Source organism: Equus caballus, chromosome 14, assembly GCF_041296265.1.
Source record: "Equus caballus isolate H_3958 breed thoroughbred chromosome 14, TB-T2T, whole genome shotgun sequence".
Lineage (NCBI taxonomy): Eukaryota > Metazoa > Chordata > Mammalia > Perissodactyla > Equidae > Equus > Equus caballus.
In genome coordinates this window covers 103,443,555-103,462,108 of record NC_091697.1, presented here as the reverse complement: position 1 = coordinate 103,462,108, position 18,554 = coordinate 103,443,555, and the positions used below count along the sequence as shown (strand labels likewise).

At 39.3% G+C, this 18,554-nt stretch overlaps 1 protein-coding gene across 1 annotated transcript in view; it reads right to left on the bottom strand.

Moving 5' to 3' along the window:
- The window catches only part of WDR41 (WD repeat domain 41), a 49,434-nt gene extending 38,751 nt beyond the window's left edge, over positions 1–10,683 (bottom strand). Inside the window, exons 1-2 of the mRNA XM_001504661.7 lie at positions 10,337–10,683; positions 7,850–7,965 (exon numbers count right to left, since the gene is read on the bottom strand). Coding sequence (XP_001504711.3) covers positions 7,850–7,965; positions 10,337–10,387 — 167 coding nt within the window. The 5' untranslated portion in view covers positions 10,388–10,683. The remainder of the gene's footprint in view (positions 1–7,849; positions 7,966–10,336) is intronic.
- Between the last annotated feature and the right edge of the window lie 7,871 nt (positions 10,684–18,554).

Genomic DNA, 18,554 nt, shown 5'->3' with positions numbered 1-18,554 from the left:
AAATGCCAATAAGGTTTAAGCTATTCAATGGAAGGAAGAACAGTGGCTATACTACCATAAAATTATATACATACAATAATTTTTTTAAACACTCAAAATTAATAGAATCCAAAGATTCAAGTCTAAAGATAAGGTTTTAGAAGAAATGCTTTTTTACTCATTAGCACAAAATGTATTTAGTGAGATTTCATACCAGGTGTTGGGGAAATGCTAAGATCAATTACATGTGGTTCTTTCCTCAAGACCTTAAAATTTAGTGATTGTTTAGCAATGTACCGTATTTCACCAAATCTAAGACATCATCAATTCCAAGACATTCTATTATGTACTATTGGGGGAAATGCTGCCAATTATAACTGAAGGACACCATCAATTACATGATGTATCCAAATTTTAGAGATGTAAAAATAGGCTTCTTAGAATCAATGAAGTATAGCAATTGCCATATTAATTGATCTTCATAATAGGGAGCTTTCTAGACCAAGAAATCTCTGATTATCTCTGGCAGGTTCAAAGCACTAAAGAAATGCTTTTTCAATGACTAAAGGAACGAATAAGCAAACATTTAAGTGTCTCAAGGGCTCTGTAAAATAGATTTGTTAATAGTTAATAATAATTAATATTAATGTAACCTCACTTTTTCCTTTTATTATTAATGTATCAATATGTCATAACAAAATAGAAATTCGAAAAATTAAAACCCAGAATCCCACCACACAAAAATTAATTTCTTTTATCTTTTTCATATTCCTATCCCATTCCTATGCATAACCTTGAAGTCTTCTTAACTTGAAACCAAGTCTTTAAAAATACTTGTTGAGACTATACAATTGAATGACTAATAAAAACTATAAGCATGAAAAAAAGGTTAACAAGGTTTAATGAAGACCTATAGCAGAGCTTCTAGAATGTTCCACCTTCTCCTCCCCTAATTATAAGAACTACATTTATTGTGAGAGTTGATGATTCATTCACTCATGCATTAATCCAAGAAATATTTATTAAGCACTAACTATATATTAAGCACTAACTTTTATATTTATATGCTTGCTCTTGAGAGTAAAGATCAACAAGATCCTTCTTGCCCTTGAAGAGCTCAGTCTACATTACTAAGTGATGCTGGTGGGTCCAGATCTTGAACTCACTGAGAATTCTCACTTACACTCATTTCAATTTATAGAAATCACTCCCTTTAGACTACTTCCCTTTGAACATCTCAGAGAAAGTACTCTCATTCCTGTCAACTGTGAGCTGAAAGTACAGCAAAGTTTCACAAAGATATAAAACAAAATAGTTTCACAAGTAAGTGCTATGTCCATTACCTACATGCTTATTTAATAGTTCTTACTCATGTGAATTTATTTCAATTAAGTCAAAGTTGCTACAGATTCAAATATAACCTTAGAGAACATAGTAAAAATTAAGGCCCATAAACCTCCCTGTATTCAATATCTACATAACCAGAAAGCAATGGAAAAATAAAAATAGAACATTGTTCCGGCAACACAAAAAAATCCCTAGGTTTACTAATTCCCACCTAATCCACAAGAACTTTCTAATACACGGTGCAACTAAAATAGCATATATTTTTTACAATAAAGTAAAGTTGAATAATACAACACCAGAAACAGACAAAGTAGGAAAACAACAAATTTTTCATTTAGAATAGATGTTTACTTATCTCGTATGCTAGAACTACTTGAAGAAAATTAGAGAAGTAGGTAGATAGAGACTTTGAGAGAAACTGAAGGGAACCTCAGAGCATTCTCAGGAGTCATCGACGCTGACGTCACTGATTCTTTCATTGGAGCTACAGGAATAGTAAAATTATTTTTCCTTAAGAAAAATGTATATATTAACACAACTCTAATATCTGAATACCTAAGGTCCTTTTTCAGCTCACAAACAGTATGAAGGTGGGAAGATTCCACAGCTCCCACGGTCATTTGCAAAGGTAGAAACCTTCAATAAATTCTCCCCTCCCCCAAATCACAAATAGAAAACTAAACTACTCACCAAGTTCACAAGTACTAGATACCAAAAAATCCCTGTGACTTCTATCAGGGGAAACCTCCAATCCCCTTCGCGCGCGTTTCCTTTCTGTGAAGGAACTTCTACTAGAGAGACATCCCTGGCCTCTCTGCCCCGCTGATCTAAGAAGCGAGTTTGAGAGAACGAACTGAGCAGGCGCAGTTCAGACCCTCCTGGGTTTCCTCTGAGGATCTGTCTGTTCACAGAGAGCAAGCATCTTGGTTTGCTCTTATTTTTGAGGTAAGCCTACAACTGAGTGGGAGGCTCGCAGGTGTCCAGCTGGGCCAGCGATTCAGTGAATAACTGTCCCTAACTCAGGGTGCAGGATCAGGAAACCCACTGTGGTCATATATTGAAGCCACACCCTTTAATCCAGCTTTTTGCCAGTTATCACTCTGTTAAGCTGACATGTTCATGTTCATCTGTGTGATTCCTGCATCTAATAATATCTAAGAAAGTTTTATTTTATATTGAAACGAAAATACCTTTTAAATTGGCATTTTTAGTTCCTCCATACCAACTATACATTATTTTTAAACTTTACAGAGAACTTAAATATATATAAAAGTGGAAACAGTGTAACAAAAATCCCCAGGTACTCATCATCTGTCCTCAATAATTATCAACTCATGGCCAACACTGTCTCATCCGCACCACACCCAGTGCCCCCTCCACAGATTATTTTGAGGCAAATTCCAGTCACTGTATTTCATCAGTATGTATCTCTTAGGACTCTTATATATCACAACTAAAGTTAATATTTAATTCCTTAATGTCCCCACGTACCTAGTCAGTGACCAAATTTCTCTGATGGTCTCACAATTCTTTTAAAGTTTATTAGAAGTAGGATCTAAATAAGGTTCATACGTTGGAACTGGTTGATACATCTCTAAAGTTTCTCTTATTCTGTTTCCTTCTCCATATATTTTTTCCCTTGCAATTACATGTTGGTCTTAAGAGCTCTCACAGTCTGAATTCTGCTAGCTACCTTCCTGTGTTGTCATTTAACATGCACCTCTGTCCCCTGTATTTCTGGTAAATTAATAGATCTAGAGACTTACTTGGATGCAAACTTGACTTTTTGATAAGACCGCCTCATAGGCAGTTTGTATACTCCACCAGGAAATATAATTCCCAGCAGTCTTCTTTTTGTGATGTTAACAGCCATTGATAACCACTGCCCAAATTTGTTATTCTATCAGAGATCGCAACATTACAATATTCCGATTCTATGATTCTTCCTAGCTTGAATTCTTCTATAAAGAGAAATTTCCTCTCATCAATTATTACTGATCCCAAGCTACAGTTTCTCTAGGAAAGGCAGCAGAGATCTTGACTTGCAGATACCCCTTCCAGAGAGAACCAGCCCCCCAGCCAAGGGGGACGTGACTGTCTGCCTCCAGCTGGTGATTTCAGGGTCCGTTTCAGCTTTCAAGCCAAAGTCGTACCATCTCAGCTGCCCCAGCCGCTGGGACTTAGGCAGGGTGGTGGAAGCCAGGGGCACGCTCCTGGATGACCCCAAGACCAGACAAGGCAGGGGAAAAGTCCTAGTTATTTCCGTTCATCGTTCATCGCAGGACTCCTCCACAGGGGGTTCTTTCCCCAGGGCCTCGCAGAGACTTGTCAGATCTGCGCCACAGTCTGCAGCAGCTCCCCGGCTCCAGTCCTGCTTCCTCCCTTTCCCCCTTATTGGCGTTTCTCTCTAATAAATCTTTTGCATGCTTAATTCCATTTTAGTGTCTGCTTCCCAGGGAACCCAGGGGTTAGGAGGATCTAAATCCTCTTGACTACAGATTTCTAGTCTCTGAATGTTAGTGAGAAAGATATTCTTAGTTTAAGAATATTTTCTTCAAGGTATAACACACTGTTTGTTGTTAGTGACTTATCGAACTGTACTGAGTTCGTTTAGTTTCCTGTGAATGTGCAGCTTCACCAGCCATCCTAGGGCACATTTTGTTCTCCAGTCTGGCATTTCATGGGTCACCTGATTCTTTTCCAGTCGTGATCACCATCCTACATAACCTTGTCTGTTTCCTGGAGGAGCAAGGAATGGTCAAACGAGCAACAGAGAAAACTATTCTTAAAATGTGTTATGAACTCAGTTTAGTTTAATGTGTCAAATGCTGGAGTATTACATGCAATTTTAGCACAGTCCATTTTTTGGAGGACTCTTGCTGAGGCTTACCCTTCTTTAGTGATCTCCCAATCAATATGACCCTCACTTCGTGTTCAAAAAATACTAAAGAAGAAAAGAAAAGGCAGCTGTCTGTTAGGTTATATAGGATTTATTTGGTATCTTCAAAAACCAATCTGAGAAAATTTTCCACTCACTGATTTTAGCTGAGCCACCAAGAAAACAAGAAAATCCCTCTGCCAAATTCTCAATAAAATGATATTATCTGAAGACTTGAAGCGTGAAACCTGGATTACAACAGCTGACCAAAACATCAGAATGTAACATCTACAAAAACTAAATAAAAACAAGAAAAGTATAACAATATAACATTTATTTTAAAACTGGAAAGGTATTTCTGTAATTTGACAATGTATAAATAATTTACATATGTAAAGGTAAAGATAATTCCAAACTTTTAAATTAAGAATGGAAAGGTTGAGCTCTTAATTCTATTCATAATAAAAATTTATACAGTTTGTAGATTTTTCTATGTCTTTCTTACCAATAATGACTCTTTCAGTTACTTTTTTTAAGTACACTACAGAATCAAATTTTTTAAAACAAAACACAGATTGCAAGTTCTACAGGTCTGGGATTGACTGAAAAACTTCATACCCGACTGCATGTAAATTTTGACACAGTAATGACTTGAGTACATAAAATTAAACATGATTCATGTAGTAATATCTTCACTTTATTGCAAAAACCAAAAAGACTTTTTCATCTCTTCTAGACATTTAGACTCACTGTGGCAGACAGCAAACATGGCTGTAAATTATTCTCCCTCCCTACATACACCATCATTTACAATAGGACTTAGTTGTTCTCCATCAAGAGGCAGGGTTTATTTATCCACTTACTAAATGTGTGCCAGCTCCTGACTTTCTTCGGCCACTGAAACAGCAGCAAACATGATGCAAAGACTTGAAAAGAGTTTTACACTGGGGCTTGCCCTTTTGCTGGTATTAGAACTCTGCTACCACTATACGAGCAAGCACTTGAGCAGCCACATGGAGAGACTCCCGTCATCCCAGCTGAGCCCCCTGTGAACCAGCCAGCCCCAACCAATCTACCTGCTGACCACAGATGCGTAAGTCACCCTACCCATGATCAGCTGATCCTAGCACAGATGAAAACCTCACCTAGCTGAGCTTAGCCCAAACTGCCATCCTGCAAAATAGTGAGCTAAATAAACAGCGGTTGTTTTAAACCACTAAGTTTGAAGGGGTATGTGACAGAGCAATAGACAACTGATATACTTATCTATAACGTTTTACTGTTTACAGAACATTTACTCTATCATTGAACAACTGAAGTGTATACGAGCACCACTGTGGGGAAAAAGCAATCCAGTACCAGCATTTGTACAATGATCATTATTCGACAAGATGGTCTTTTCTACAGATTTTTCTTCTAACTATGTAATAAGAATAGCCAAGAGGACATTTCAGAGGACAGATAGCAATGAACACGGAATCGTAACCGTTAATCAATGTAAAAATTTAAAGACCATATCCTGAGAGTATACTGTATATTTTTTATTTAACTTTCTTAGACAAAATGATTTGAGGATTCACTAAGGCCCAAATATTAGTGATTATGGTCTAAAGAATTATTTCGGTCTTTTTTAACCTACCTAGCAACTTACTATGGTAAAATACGGTCCAAGAAAACTTTAGATGTCCAAATATCCTATCTTTCCAGAAATGTTTAGTTTCAAAGATCTGACTGACTGACTAGACAAATAAATAGAGTGTTTCTCAGGACACAGCAACAAGGAATATTACTAAAAACGCTAAAGATTGTTATCTATGGTTAACATACTATGATTTAGTTGGCTCACATCACAAGAGGAGAATAGTGTTGACAGGCTAGTAATAAATATAAGAGGCGAATCTTTCCAAGCAAAAGTTGAGAAGGATGTTGTTGTATAATAATCTGGCTAGACTTTGTCCGTGGTGTCCAGAAGGGAGCTGGGCCCCTCAGACCTCACCTGAGTCATCAACAAGATGACTCATGGTGGGCCCCTACACAACTTAAGGATGGGGGCTGGCCACATGGAAAATACGAACCATGTCATTAAAGGGTTGAGGCTTTGAGCCTGGGCTATCAGCCTGACCTCCCAACCTGGGGCAGAAAGAGAAGGCGAAATTGAGTTCAGTCACAGAGCAAATGATTCAAACAAACATTACTATGTAACGAAACCCCAATAAAAACTCTAGACAGTCAGAGCTCCAGCGAGCACCCTCATTAGTGATACACTCTGATGTGCTTAAGGGTGAGCACCCTGAGGACAGGGAAGCTTTGCATGTGGGACCCTCCCAGACCTTGCCCTATGTGTCTCTTCATTTGGCTGGTCCTGATTGCATCCTTGATAAACAAACAAACAAACAAACAAAACCCTGTAATCATAAGTACAGTGCTTTCTTGAGTTCTGTCAGTCGTTCTAGCAAATTATCAAACCTGAGAGGATAGTGGGAATTTGTCTCCAGTTAGTCAGAAGTATGGGTGGCCTGAGGACCCTGGAAATTGCAGCTGGTGACTGAGGTGAGGGCAGTGCTGCGCAGGACTACGCCCTTAACCTGTAAAGTCTGACCTAACTCTAGGGAAGGGGGAAGGCCACTAAACAGCAAAGACATAAGAGAAGCAGCGAGAAGACAAGGTGAACAGACAACAGAAGTGCAAGTCAGCATTAGGGACAGTCACCTATGAAGTCAAAAAGGGAGTGAAAAAGGACAGAATGAAAGGCAAGAGAAAAATTAGAGATGATAGAGGAAGAATTGATAGGGACAATGGCAGCGGGATTAGGGAGTCAGGATGGCATGCAACATGTATACTTAATAGTCTGGGGAGTCACTCACTCATTTAACAACTACTAATTACCTGCTACATGTAAGGCACTGTGCCAGGTACTAAGGGTACTGTGCTGAGTAAGAAAACAGAGGCCCCATTCTCATGAAGTTTACATTCTAGAGGGGAAAATAAATATTAAATAGTTACACAATTAATTGTGTGACTATTACTGTGATACATGCTACAAAGGAGAAGCATATAGTCGAATAAGAGCTTAATAAACAGATATATAGATCAGTAATAAGCTAAATCTACAGCCCTAAGACCTACACACTTCATTTGCAAATATATTAAACACAATATTTCACAAGGTAGCAAGGAAGTGGAGAATAGTGTTCATTTTAAAGGGGTTTCATCAATAAAAAAAAATTCAGAATAAATACTTACCTTACCTTCCACTAAAAATAGCACATTCCTGGTAGGTACTTGATATTTAAACATTTCCCATATTTACTTCTCAAATTTAGGTCCACTTAACACACGGTTATAACTTCTACCCCAATTTTCAAGTCATACACTCCCTCTAAACTAACAAGAACATTTCTGAGCACTCAAAAATAAACAAATAAATGACCATCAAATCACTAGATAGGACATCCTAACTTTGGGGCAAAAAAGACTTGAGAAGATACTTCATCAAGAGGCAGAGGTCAATTTTTCCTAAATGTTACTAATGATCAGTTTTGAAATCTTTATAGAGGATGGGTTAATTTTGAAGTTGTTTTTCATATAAAATTCCCTAAAAACTCTTTCCGAACAGTAGTCAGCTGGACAAGCAGAGCTTCTTACCTGCAGTCATCTAACTGCACCAAAAACCGCACAATATCGCGATGAGCTCTCAGGACAAGCAGCTCAGTGTAGGGGTTCTGGGTTTGCTCTTCACCTATTGTCTGCAAAGGAGATTTCTTGAATTGGAAAAAAAAAAAGGTAAAAACAAGAGAGAGAGAGAAAGAGAGAAAATGAATTATGATAAAAGACCATATTGGAATAAACTACATGGGATACATCTAAGAACACAAGATTTTAAAAGTTATAATTAGATCATGTTCTAATACTACGGATTAGTCCCCCTAATATCAACGAACTGCCAATTTAACATAAAACATTTCTCCTACATGAATCCACACTATAAATTTTAGTGTTTTCCCACATGATCTCACTCCTAAGTAGAAAATAAAAACGACAAACAAATACATAGCAACAGAGACTGGATGGGCGGTTACCAGAGTGGGGAGGGCAAAAGGAGTGATTAGGCTCTCATGAGCGGTGAGGGAGTATAACCAGTTTTTGGGTGGTGAACATGATATAATCTACACAGAATTCGAAATATATTATGATGTACATCTGAAAGCTATATAATGTTATAATCCAATGTTACTGTAAAAAAAAAAACCACCACCAACAACAAAAATTTTAGTATTTTCAAGTCACAGTAAACTTACAAAAAAGGTAAATTTTATTTTACAGAAATTATACCTCAGTAAACCTGCCCTAAAAAATTCATGGGCCAATTCAATTCCTTATTTTAGAATGGGTGTCTCTCAATTAGAACTTGGCAGAAACAAAACCACAGGTCAAATACAATACAGACCAAAAGAGTGCCGAGCTCATTACAGACACTCAATACAGGTTTGTTGAATGAATAAAGGAAGGAACGAAACCATTTAGTCAATGAATTCAACTTTGAACAATAATATTGATGAAGATAACTGCTGGCATTTACAGAGTACCAGGTAGCAGCCCACATACCAGCCACTGTGCAAAGCACCTGTGGCATAAAACTCACCAACAGTTCTGAAGGTAGGTCTTAACTAACCCCATGTCTGTAGTCAAACCCAGCAGTGTTTCATGATAAAACCTTTGTTCTTAACCTCTAAACTGCAGTTTCTCAAACTTGACGCTCCTCACATTTTGGACCAGACCATTCTCTGTCGTGGAGGGCTGTCACGTGCACTGTAGGATGTTCACCAGCATCCCTGGCTTCCACACACTAGATGCCAACAGAAATCCACCCCACCAACCCCCAAACTGTGACACTCAAAAATGTCTCCAGACATTGCCCAACATCCCTTAAAGGGCAAAATCATTCCAGAAAAGAGACAGGGCTTAAACTAGAAGCCTGCATAAATCAGGAAAAATCACTGGTTCTGATAGTATACAAAGTGTAACAGCAGTTATACAACTGAAGGACTTTTCCATGAAGAAATGTACAACTGCCTGTTTTCCAAAACACTGAGCCCCAAAGCAGTACTTTTTTGTTCATCCCATCTCCCTTCTAGCAGCAGCTCTGATGAGAAAAGCAAAAGTGAGCAACCTGAAAACTGTACACCACTTCCCCCAAAAGAAAGCCTGCCGGCCCGGCTGAGTCAGTTAATGAAACGCTAGGACCGGGCAAATAACCGGCTTAATGCAGAACTGTCATATGTATCATTTACGGACAACTCAATTTTCCACAATTCTTCTATAACCTTTAGGATTTCAGTCTATCTGAAATAAACCTAATTTGAAATAAAAAATACCTTTTTTAAAAAAAAATAGACAATAAGCCTTAACTGCAAAGATATGAGGAAGTCAAAACTGAGAAGTAAGGGTGCTTACTCACAGCGATCCAAGTTTTTTATTTTTAACCATCAAAACAAGAATTTCCTATGAGAAATAAAAGGGAATTCAACACAAACTCTACTGCTGGGTGGCATACAAATTAAATTCCAGACCCCAACACTTTTAAGCCTCCAAAATTATTTTATTCGCAACATTTCAAATGCAAATCTCATTACAGCCTATTCAATTATTCAGGCCCGTGAAGAAAGCGGTAACCATGGAACCAAAAACAGCAGTTAATTAGAATATCCATTTCTTGACTTTGAAGGAAATTATTAATTTTTTTAAATAATCCTATCTTTTTAGTTCTTGGATAAATAATCAAATTAATTTTATATTCCCTGAGCAAGCAACAGCTGATGTTGGGAAGCGACACCAATTCAAATAAGCCGAAAGTGGAAAGCTGCCGGCCACTCGATTGTCTCCAGCGAGTCAGAAACTTCCCTGAAACGAGGCTGGGTCAAGGGGCGAGAGGAGCAGCGAGCGTCCCCGTGCGCGGTGACCACGCAGCTTCGGCTCCCTCCCTCCCGAGCCCGGGGCCTCACCCTCAGCGGCCCGAGCGCCCCGGGGCCGGGGGCTGCGCGGAGAGGCCCCGCCCGCCCGGGGTCCGCGGTGCCGAGCGGGAGCCCGGCGGCTCGGCCTCGGCGGGGCGCGCAGGGTCCGCCCGGGCTTTACCTCGGCCAGTCCCTGCGGCTCTCGGCCTCCCCCGATCAGCCATCGCAACATCCGGGCCGCGGCGGCGGCGCAGGCCGCAGGCCCCAGGCGGCCCGACCTCCGCGCCGGGTCAGCCCCCTCCTGCCTCCGGGGCAGCGGCGCAACAGAGATGCTGATGCTGGCCGCCCCAGGTTTGCCCACGGAAGAGGGAAGGTTTTTGTCCCCAAAGGGCTTGCCGTACCGAGCCACAGAGGCTCGGGGTAGCCGCCCCGGGAGCAGCCGCCGAAAGCTAGTGAGCACGCGCGGGGGCGTCGCCCGCTCGGCGCGGAGCGTGGGTAGCTCGAGCGGCCCCTGGTGGACGCGCCTGGCGCAGCACGTGGAGCTTGGCGGGCAAACAGGTACCAAGAATAGTCCCCTCCCTCTGACGTGGTATTTGCATCCTTCGCTTGGCTGGGGGAGCAGGAAACGTCCGCTGGCTTTCCTAAAGAGCTGGCGGGAGGTGTGCTTCCGTAGACTTCTGCATTCCGACTAATCCAGTGGCACGTGCGTACACCAGAATGAATCCGGCCAACATATACTGTGTGCTGTAGCACCAAATACTGTGCTGAGGCTTTACGTCCATCCAACTGAAGCTCTGAAAGATTCGGTTGGTCTAAGACTGACAGCTAGGAAGTGGCTACACTGAGATTGGAACCCCATCTCCAAGCTCCAAAACTAGTGCTTTTGACTGTATGCCACACTGTCTAACCCAGAATCTCCCTAAAGAGTAGAAGCCACTTCGTATCCTCTATTTTGACTACTAGATTTTCATTGACTGCGGTTTTCTACTCTGACTGCATATCAGAATTACCCAAGTAGCTTTTGAACGATATTTATTCCTGACTTCCACCCCAGTCTGCTTAGAACAATCCCCGTGGTCAGAACATAGGAAGCAGAGTTTAGGGAAAGTTCCTCAGGTGATTCTGAGGAGCGGCAAGGTTTGAGAGTCACTGGTTTAGGGACTGCTTACACACAGAATGGACAGATCAGCTATCTGAGGATTGGGTTTTGCAGGATGCAAAATCATCATGCAAATATCAGCTGCATTTCTATACACTAACAACAAACTATCTGAAAAAGAAAACAATCCCACCTACAATAGAATAAAAAACGACAAAATACTCAGGAATAAATTTAACTAAGGAGGTAAAAGATACGTACACTGAAAACTATAAGACATTGATGAAACAAATTGAAGACACAAATGGAAAGATATCCCATGTTTGCGGATTGAAAGAATAAATATTGTTAAAATGTCCGTACTACCTAAAGCTATCTATAGATTCAGTGTAAACCCTATCAAAACTCAAATGGCATTTTTCACAGAAATAGGGAAAAACAATCCTAACATTCATATGGAACCACAAAAGACCCCAAATAGCCCCAAATCCTGAGAAAGAAGAACAAAGCTGGAGGCATCACACTTCCTGATTTCAAACTATATTAGAAAGCTAAATTAATCAAAGCAGCATGGTACTAGCACAAAAATAGAAACATAGACCAATGCAACAGAATCAAGAGCCCAGAAGTAAAGCCTCACATATAAGGTCACCCAATATTTGACAAGGGAGCCAAGAATACTCAGTGGGGAAAGGACAGTCTCATCAATGAATGGTATTGGGAAACTAGATAACCACATGCAGAAGAATGAAATTGGATCCCTATCTAATACCATTCACAAAAATTAACTCAAAATAGATTAAAGTCTTAAACATAGACCTAAAATCATAAAACTCCTAGAAAAAAAGATAGAGAGAAAGCTCCTTGACATTTGTCTTGGCAACAATTTTTTTTGATATGACACCAAAAATACGAGTAACAAAAGCAAAAATAAACAAGTGGGGCTACATCAAACTAAAAAAGTTCTGCTCAGCAAAAGAAACTATCAACAAAAGAAAAAGGAAATCTATGGAAGGAGAGAAAATATTTGCAAACCATATTTCTGATAAGGAGTTAACATCCAAAATATATAAGGAACTCATACAACTCAATAACAACAACAGAAAAAGTAATCTAGTTTAAAAATGGGCAGAGGACCTGAATAGACATTTTTCCAAAGAAGACATACACACAGCCAACAGGTACATGAAAAGATGCTCAACATCACTAGCCATCAGGGAAACACACATTAAAACCACAATGAGATATCACTTCACACCTGTTAGAATGGCTGTTATCAAAAAGTCAAGATATAATGAGTGTCGGTGAGGATGTGAAAAAAGGGGACCCTTATACACTGTTGGTGGGATTGTAAAGTGGCACAGCCACTATGGAAAACAGTATGGAGTTTCCTTAAAAAAATTAGAGAGAGAGCTACCACATGATCCAGCAATCCCACTTTGAGGTATATATCCAAAAGAAATGAAATCACTATGCTGAAGAAACATCTGCACCCTGGTGTTCATTGCAGCATTATTCACAACAGCCAAGACAAGGAAACAACCTGTGTCCATCGACAGATGACTGGACAAAGAAATGTGTGTGGGGGGGGTGTATGTATATGTATATGTACATGTATATGTATATATGTAATATATATACATGTATATACATGTATACATATATATATGTATAAATACACACATACAAAAATACAATGGAATACTATTCAGCCATGATAAAGGAGGAAATACTGCCTTTTGCAACAACATGGAAAGGACCTTGAGGGCATTTTGCTAAATGAAATAAGTCAGAGAAAGAAAGATAAATACTATATGATCTTACTTATACGTGGAATTTTAAAAAGCTGAAGTCATAAAAACAGACAGGAGAATGGTGGTTGTCAGGGGCTAGGGGAAATGGAGAGATGTTTGTCAAAGGGTAAAAACTTTTAGTTACAAGATGAATAAGTTCTGGGATCTAATGGGCAGCATGATGACTACAGTTAACCATACTGTATCATATACTTGAAAGTTGCTAAGAGAGTAAATCTTAAATGTTCTCATCACCAAAAAAAAACCCAGTAATTATGTTAGGTGATGGATGTGTTAACTGACCTTATTGTGGTAATCATTTTGCAATATATAGAGGTATCAAATCAACACATTGTCTAGCTTATACTTAAACAATGTTATATGTCAATTATATCTCGATAAAGCTGGGGGGATTAAAAAATCATCATCATTAAACTGTGGTAAGGTAAAAAAAGTTAATTTGCACTGTATGGATGTAAAACCATGTACATATGTAAAGTCAAATTGTACTAAGGGCTTACAATGAAAAACGGAAGCACACACCCCGCCCATTCTCAGCCCTGGCACTGCTCCCAAAGGTACCCGCTTTCAAGGTTGTAGCTGCTGCTTCTTCAATTTACTTCCGTATTTCTGAAAATATGCATATACTGTCATCTCTTGCTATCTCTTGTACTTGTTCTCTTCGTGTCATCATTTTGAGATCTTTGATCTCTTGTGTTAGATGAGGACTAAAACTAAATGTAAACTTTCCCCATTAAGCTTTCACATTAAATGACCCTCACCTCACCACCCTACCTGTATTACCAACGTTCCTTTTCACCATCCTTTCAATATAAGTGTAACACATTTTTGGTTAAATCAATATTCAGTGTTTACAGGCTTATGGCTATAACATCGGATGGTAAATGTTAACTATTGCGTCAAATAGAGTAGTAGGATTTCATTTCCTTTTTATTATGTTACTAGGTGGGGATCTCTTTATATTTATCCTACTTGGAGTTTATTAATCTTCTTGAATGTGTAGATTAATGTTTTTCATCAAATCCGGGAAGCTGTCAGCCATTATTTCTTTGAATAATTTTTTCTGTTCCTTTCTTTCTTCTCATCCTTCTGGTGCTCCGATTAGAGGTATGTTGTTGTGTTTAATGTGTCTCTGATTTCACTGAGGTTCTGTTCATGTTTCGTCATTCTTCTTCCTCCGTTCCTGGCTTCACATAATCTCTCTCACTCTAGCCTCAAGTTTCTGACTCTTTTTCCAACAGTTCAAATCTACTATTGAGCTTCTCAGTGAATTTTTCATTTTGATTATTTTACTTTTCAAGTCCAAAGTTTCCTTTTGGTTCTTTTTTATAATTTACATCTCTCTATTGGTATCCTCTATTTGATGAGACATTGTCATCATAGAATCTTTTACTTCTTTAAGGATGGTTTCCTTTAGTTCTCTGAATACATTTATAAAGGCTGCTTTGAACTCCTTGTCTGTTAAATCCTATGTCGGTGCACCCTCACGGGTAGTTTCTGTTGCCTGCTTTGTCTTCCTGTAAATGGGTCACACTTCCTGTTTCTTTGCATGTGCCATGATTTTTCTGTTGAAAACTGGAACTTATTTCCCTTCCTCTCTGGTGCTTGTTTTTGTTGCTGCTTGCTTGTGTATGTATTTAGCGGCTTGGTTAAACTAAATCACTAAACTAATAGACTAGTAGCTAAACTAATAGACTAGTGGTCGATTCCTACACACAGAGTGTGAAGACTCTTCTGTTGCTCATCAAAGGGCACAGCCCTGGGTATGGGACAGTCACATGGAATGATGGTTTTAGTAGGGCTCTCTTTGCCTCTTTCCCTGATCTTTCTTTTAAGCTTTCTGCCCCTTTTGGTATCATACCCAGCTGTTAGTCTCCACTACTTGTTGCCTGAGTGTTTGTGACAATGCCCCAGATATAAATTGCTCCACAGTCTGAGCCAATAAAATTCAGGCAGATGTAGTTTTTGAGGCCAGGGTTTGAGGTTTGTTCTCTCCTCAGGAGGGCTCTTCTTAACTGCCTCTTTCCCTGGTTCTCTTTGGTGATTTACCTTGTTGCTCTCAATATAATTTTCCAATCAATCAAACCTATAAGATACCAGCTCCATTTTATTCCTGGAGACCTCTCTCCTCAAAATTTCTGACCTCCTGCTCCAATCTGAACTGCTTGTTTTCTAGGCCTGCTGCACAGCTGTCACCTTGGGGTATCCTTTGTCATTTTCCTGGGACTTCTCTTTGTTTCAGGGGTCTCCACAATTCCACTCTTTTGTATATAACCAAGAGAAATGAAAATACATGTCCACACAGAAATGTATACATGCATGTTTATAGCAGCACTATTCATAACAGCCAAAATGGGAGAAACAACCCAAATGTCCATGAATGGACAAATGAATAAACAAAATATGGTATATCCATACAATAAAATATTACTCAGCCATAAAAAGGAATGAAGTACTGATATGTGCTACAACATGGATGAACCTCGAAAGTATTATATCAATGAAAGAAGCCAGTCACAAAAGACCACACACTGTATGATTTCATTCACATGAAAGTTCAGAATAGGGAAATTTATAGAGACAGAGAGCAGATTAGTGGTTGCCGATGGCTGGGGGAGGGGATCAGAGCAATGATAACTAAAGGATACAAAGTTTCTTCTTAAGGTGGTAAAAACATTCTAAAATTGACGGTGGTAATAGTTGCACAAGTCTTCAAATATACTCAAAAGCACTGAAGTGGACACTTTAAATGGGTGAACTGTATGTGATTTATATCTCAATAAAGCTATTTTAGTCAGCCCTTGTCTAGTGGTTAACACTCTGTGTTCTCACCACTATGACCCAGGTTCATTTCCCAGTCAGGGAACCACACCCCCCGTCTGTCGGCTGTCACACTGTGGTGGCTGTGTGTTGCTGTGATGCTGAAAGCTATGCCACTGGGATTTCAAATACCAGCAGGGTCACCCATGGTGGACAGGTTTCAGCAGAGCTTCCAGAATAAGACAGACTAGGAAAAAGAACCTGACCATCCACTTCAGAAAAATTGGCCATGGAAAACCTGTGAATAGCATCAGAGCATTGTGTGATACAGGACCCAAAGATGAGAGGATGGCACAAAAAGACCAGGCAGGGTTCCCCTCTGCTGTCCACAAGGTCGCAAGGAGTCAGGATCTACTGGCACTAACAACAACAAAGCTCTTTTAAAAATTCAAGCCATTAAGATATTTACTGGCAACCTAAAGTTGTCACTGAGTCTTGCTACTCTGCCAGCAGATGACAGGAACTAACAGAACCTCTTGAGAAACCTCCCCTCATGTCTCATTGGCCAGGATTGGGTCTCCTTTCCCTTTCTAAACCAATCACTAGTATGGAACCAGGATCACTAGATTAGATGAGATCATGATTTACCCTGGGAGATGGGTGAATACCTAAATAAAATTAAGGTTCTGCCAACAAGAGTGAAGAAGGGAATGCTTGCTGCAGAGGCTGTCAATAGTGTTTGCCACACTTACTTAGCATTTTCAGGTTTCAGTCCCTTTCCACTGCAATTTTTCCTCATAACCACACTATGAGGTTGGCAGGAGAAATAGCTACATGCTACAGATGATAAAACTGAGCCTCAAAAATGTGAAGTAACTTAATCATGGTTACACTGCCCGTTTAGTGGTGGAGCTGGGACTCAGACTCAGGTTTTTCTGACTCAATATTTTAAACCCGAATTTTAAAAACCATACCCCTAACTAATGAGGATGTGTACTAAACAAAGCGTCACTTCTAATTTTTAGAACTTCCCACTGAGAGATCTTCTAGATCACAATTCTTGTTGAAAGATCTCTCTCACTTTCCCCTCTAACAGACACAACCAGTTCATTCTCTCCAGCTGACCTCTTTTCAACACACTCCACTGCACCAATTTGTCCTGTGCTCTCTTCCAAGAAAGAAATCGTTGAGCTAAGAGTTTGTATCCCTACTAACGAGTTCGTGGTATACTTCACGGAATTAAGCAGAATGCAGCAGAGTGTCATCTAGTTCTCTGTCTCTATCTCTAATGGCTTTTCATTCATAATTATAGTATTTGTAATGAGTGCATGGGTGATGACAGAAATCCACCATAACATATTCCATTGTCTGAATTAGCTTCAGACTCTTATTTAATGACTTATTAATCAACCACAGTCAGTCAATAGTCTATCACATTAAATCTCTGAACAACACAAGCAAAGAATTTTTATTTTCTCTCCATGTAACCCATGGAGCAATCTTTAACAATAAGAATCTGTTCAAACATCCATCCACAGTATCACATCTGCAGTTCTATTAGTAAAGGTCAGCTTAGGTTAGTTCACTGTCAGCAGCTAGAAAGTTGCAAGAATAGATGAACTTCATTGCTTTACTGTTACTATCACTGTGCCTGTTTAGAATTCTGGTACATAAAACTTCTGAGATATTAAATCTCCATTTAGGTTACCAAGAAGCATTACTTAAGTTTTGATTCTTACCCAGAAGCCACCCTAATTATTAATACTACAGATGAGTACATTTAAGACACTTCATAAATCAGTAATAGGCAATGTATATGATAATTACTTTACCACCTAATCCACTTCTACCATCCTTGGGGGTGTAAGCAGTTAATCAATCAATGAGTCCAATATTCCATTGGGCATACATGGCCAGTAAGTGTCAATACGGAACGATAGTATTGTGCCTTCACTAGATTAAATGGGGAAAAACTAAAATGAATTTTAAATTTTGCTAGTTTAGTTGTTTATCTAGAGCAAAGTTGCAACTTGGCTGCAAACTGGAATCACCAGGAGAGCTTTTAAAAATATTAATGCTTGGATTCCACCAAGAATCTGATGTAACTGCTATAGAGAGCAGCCTGGGCATCAGATTTTTAAAATTTCCCAGATGACTGTAATATGCACCCAAAATTAAGAAAAGCCGTACTCTGTAACTGTGTGTGTGTCTTTGTGTCTGTGCGTGTCAGTGTACATGTTGGGAGCAGCGACGGAGAGATGGAGAACAATCAGAAGTCTTTGGGACATAAAATTGGGCTGGAGACTTCAACTTTCCTAGTAGTAGAATGATTTTAGAAATTCTGAAAATAGAAGTTGGTAATTAATATCTAAATGCATTATCATGTTGAACACTCACATATAATATTCTTACTATATGCCAAGCCCTATTTCAAGCACTCGGGGAATCTTAAGTAGCAGTGGAAAATTTCTGATCAAGACAATAAAAAGGCTTATGATTTTGCCTACTTGATTGAGGGGTAAAGGCTGCATTTAAATAATTATGATTTTATTCCATAGATGCTGGCTAAAACACACTTAAGTGATTGGCATATTTTGAGCATATCTGGATTTGTTCCACCTGTGTATTCTTGGGGTGAAAAGGTACATGTGAACTACATGGCCTATGTACTGGTCTACATAGTTTCTTGTGTTAACCCCTATTCAATGAAGTTTTATAAAGATTCC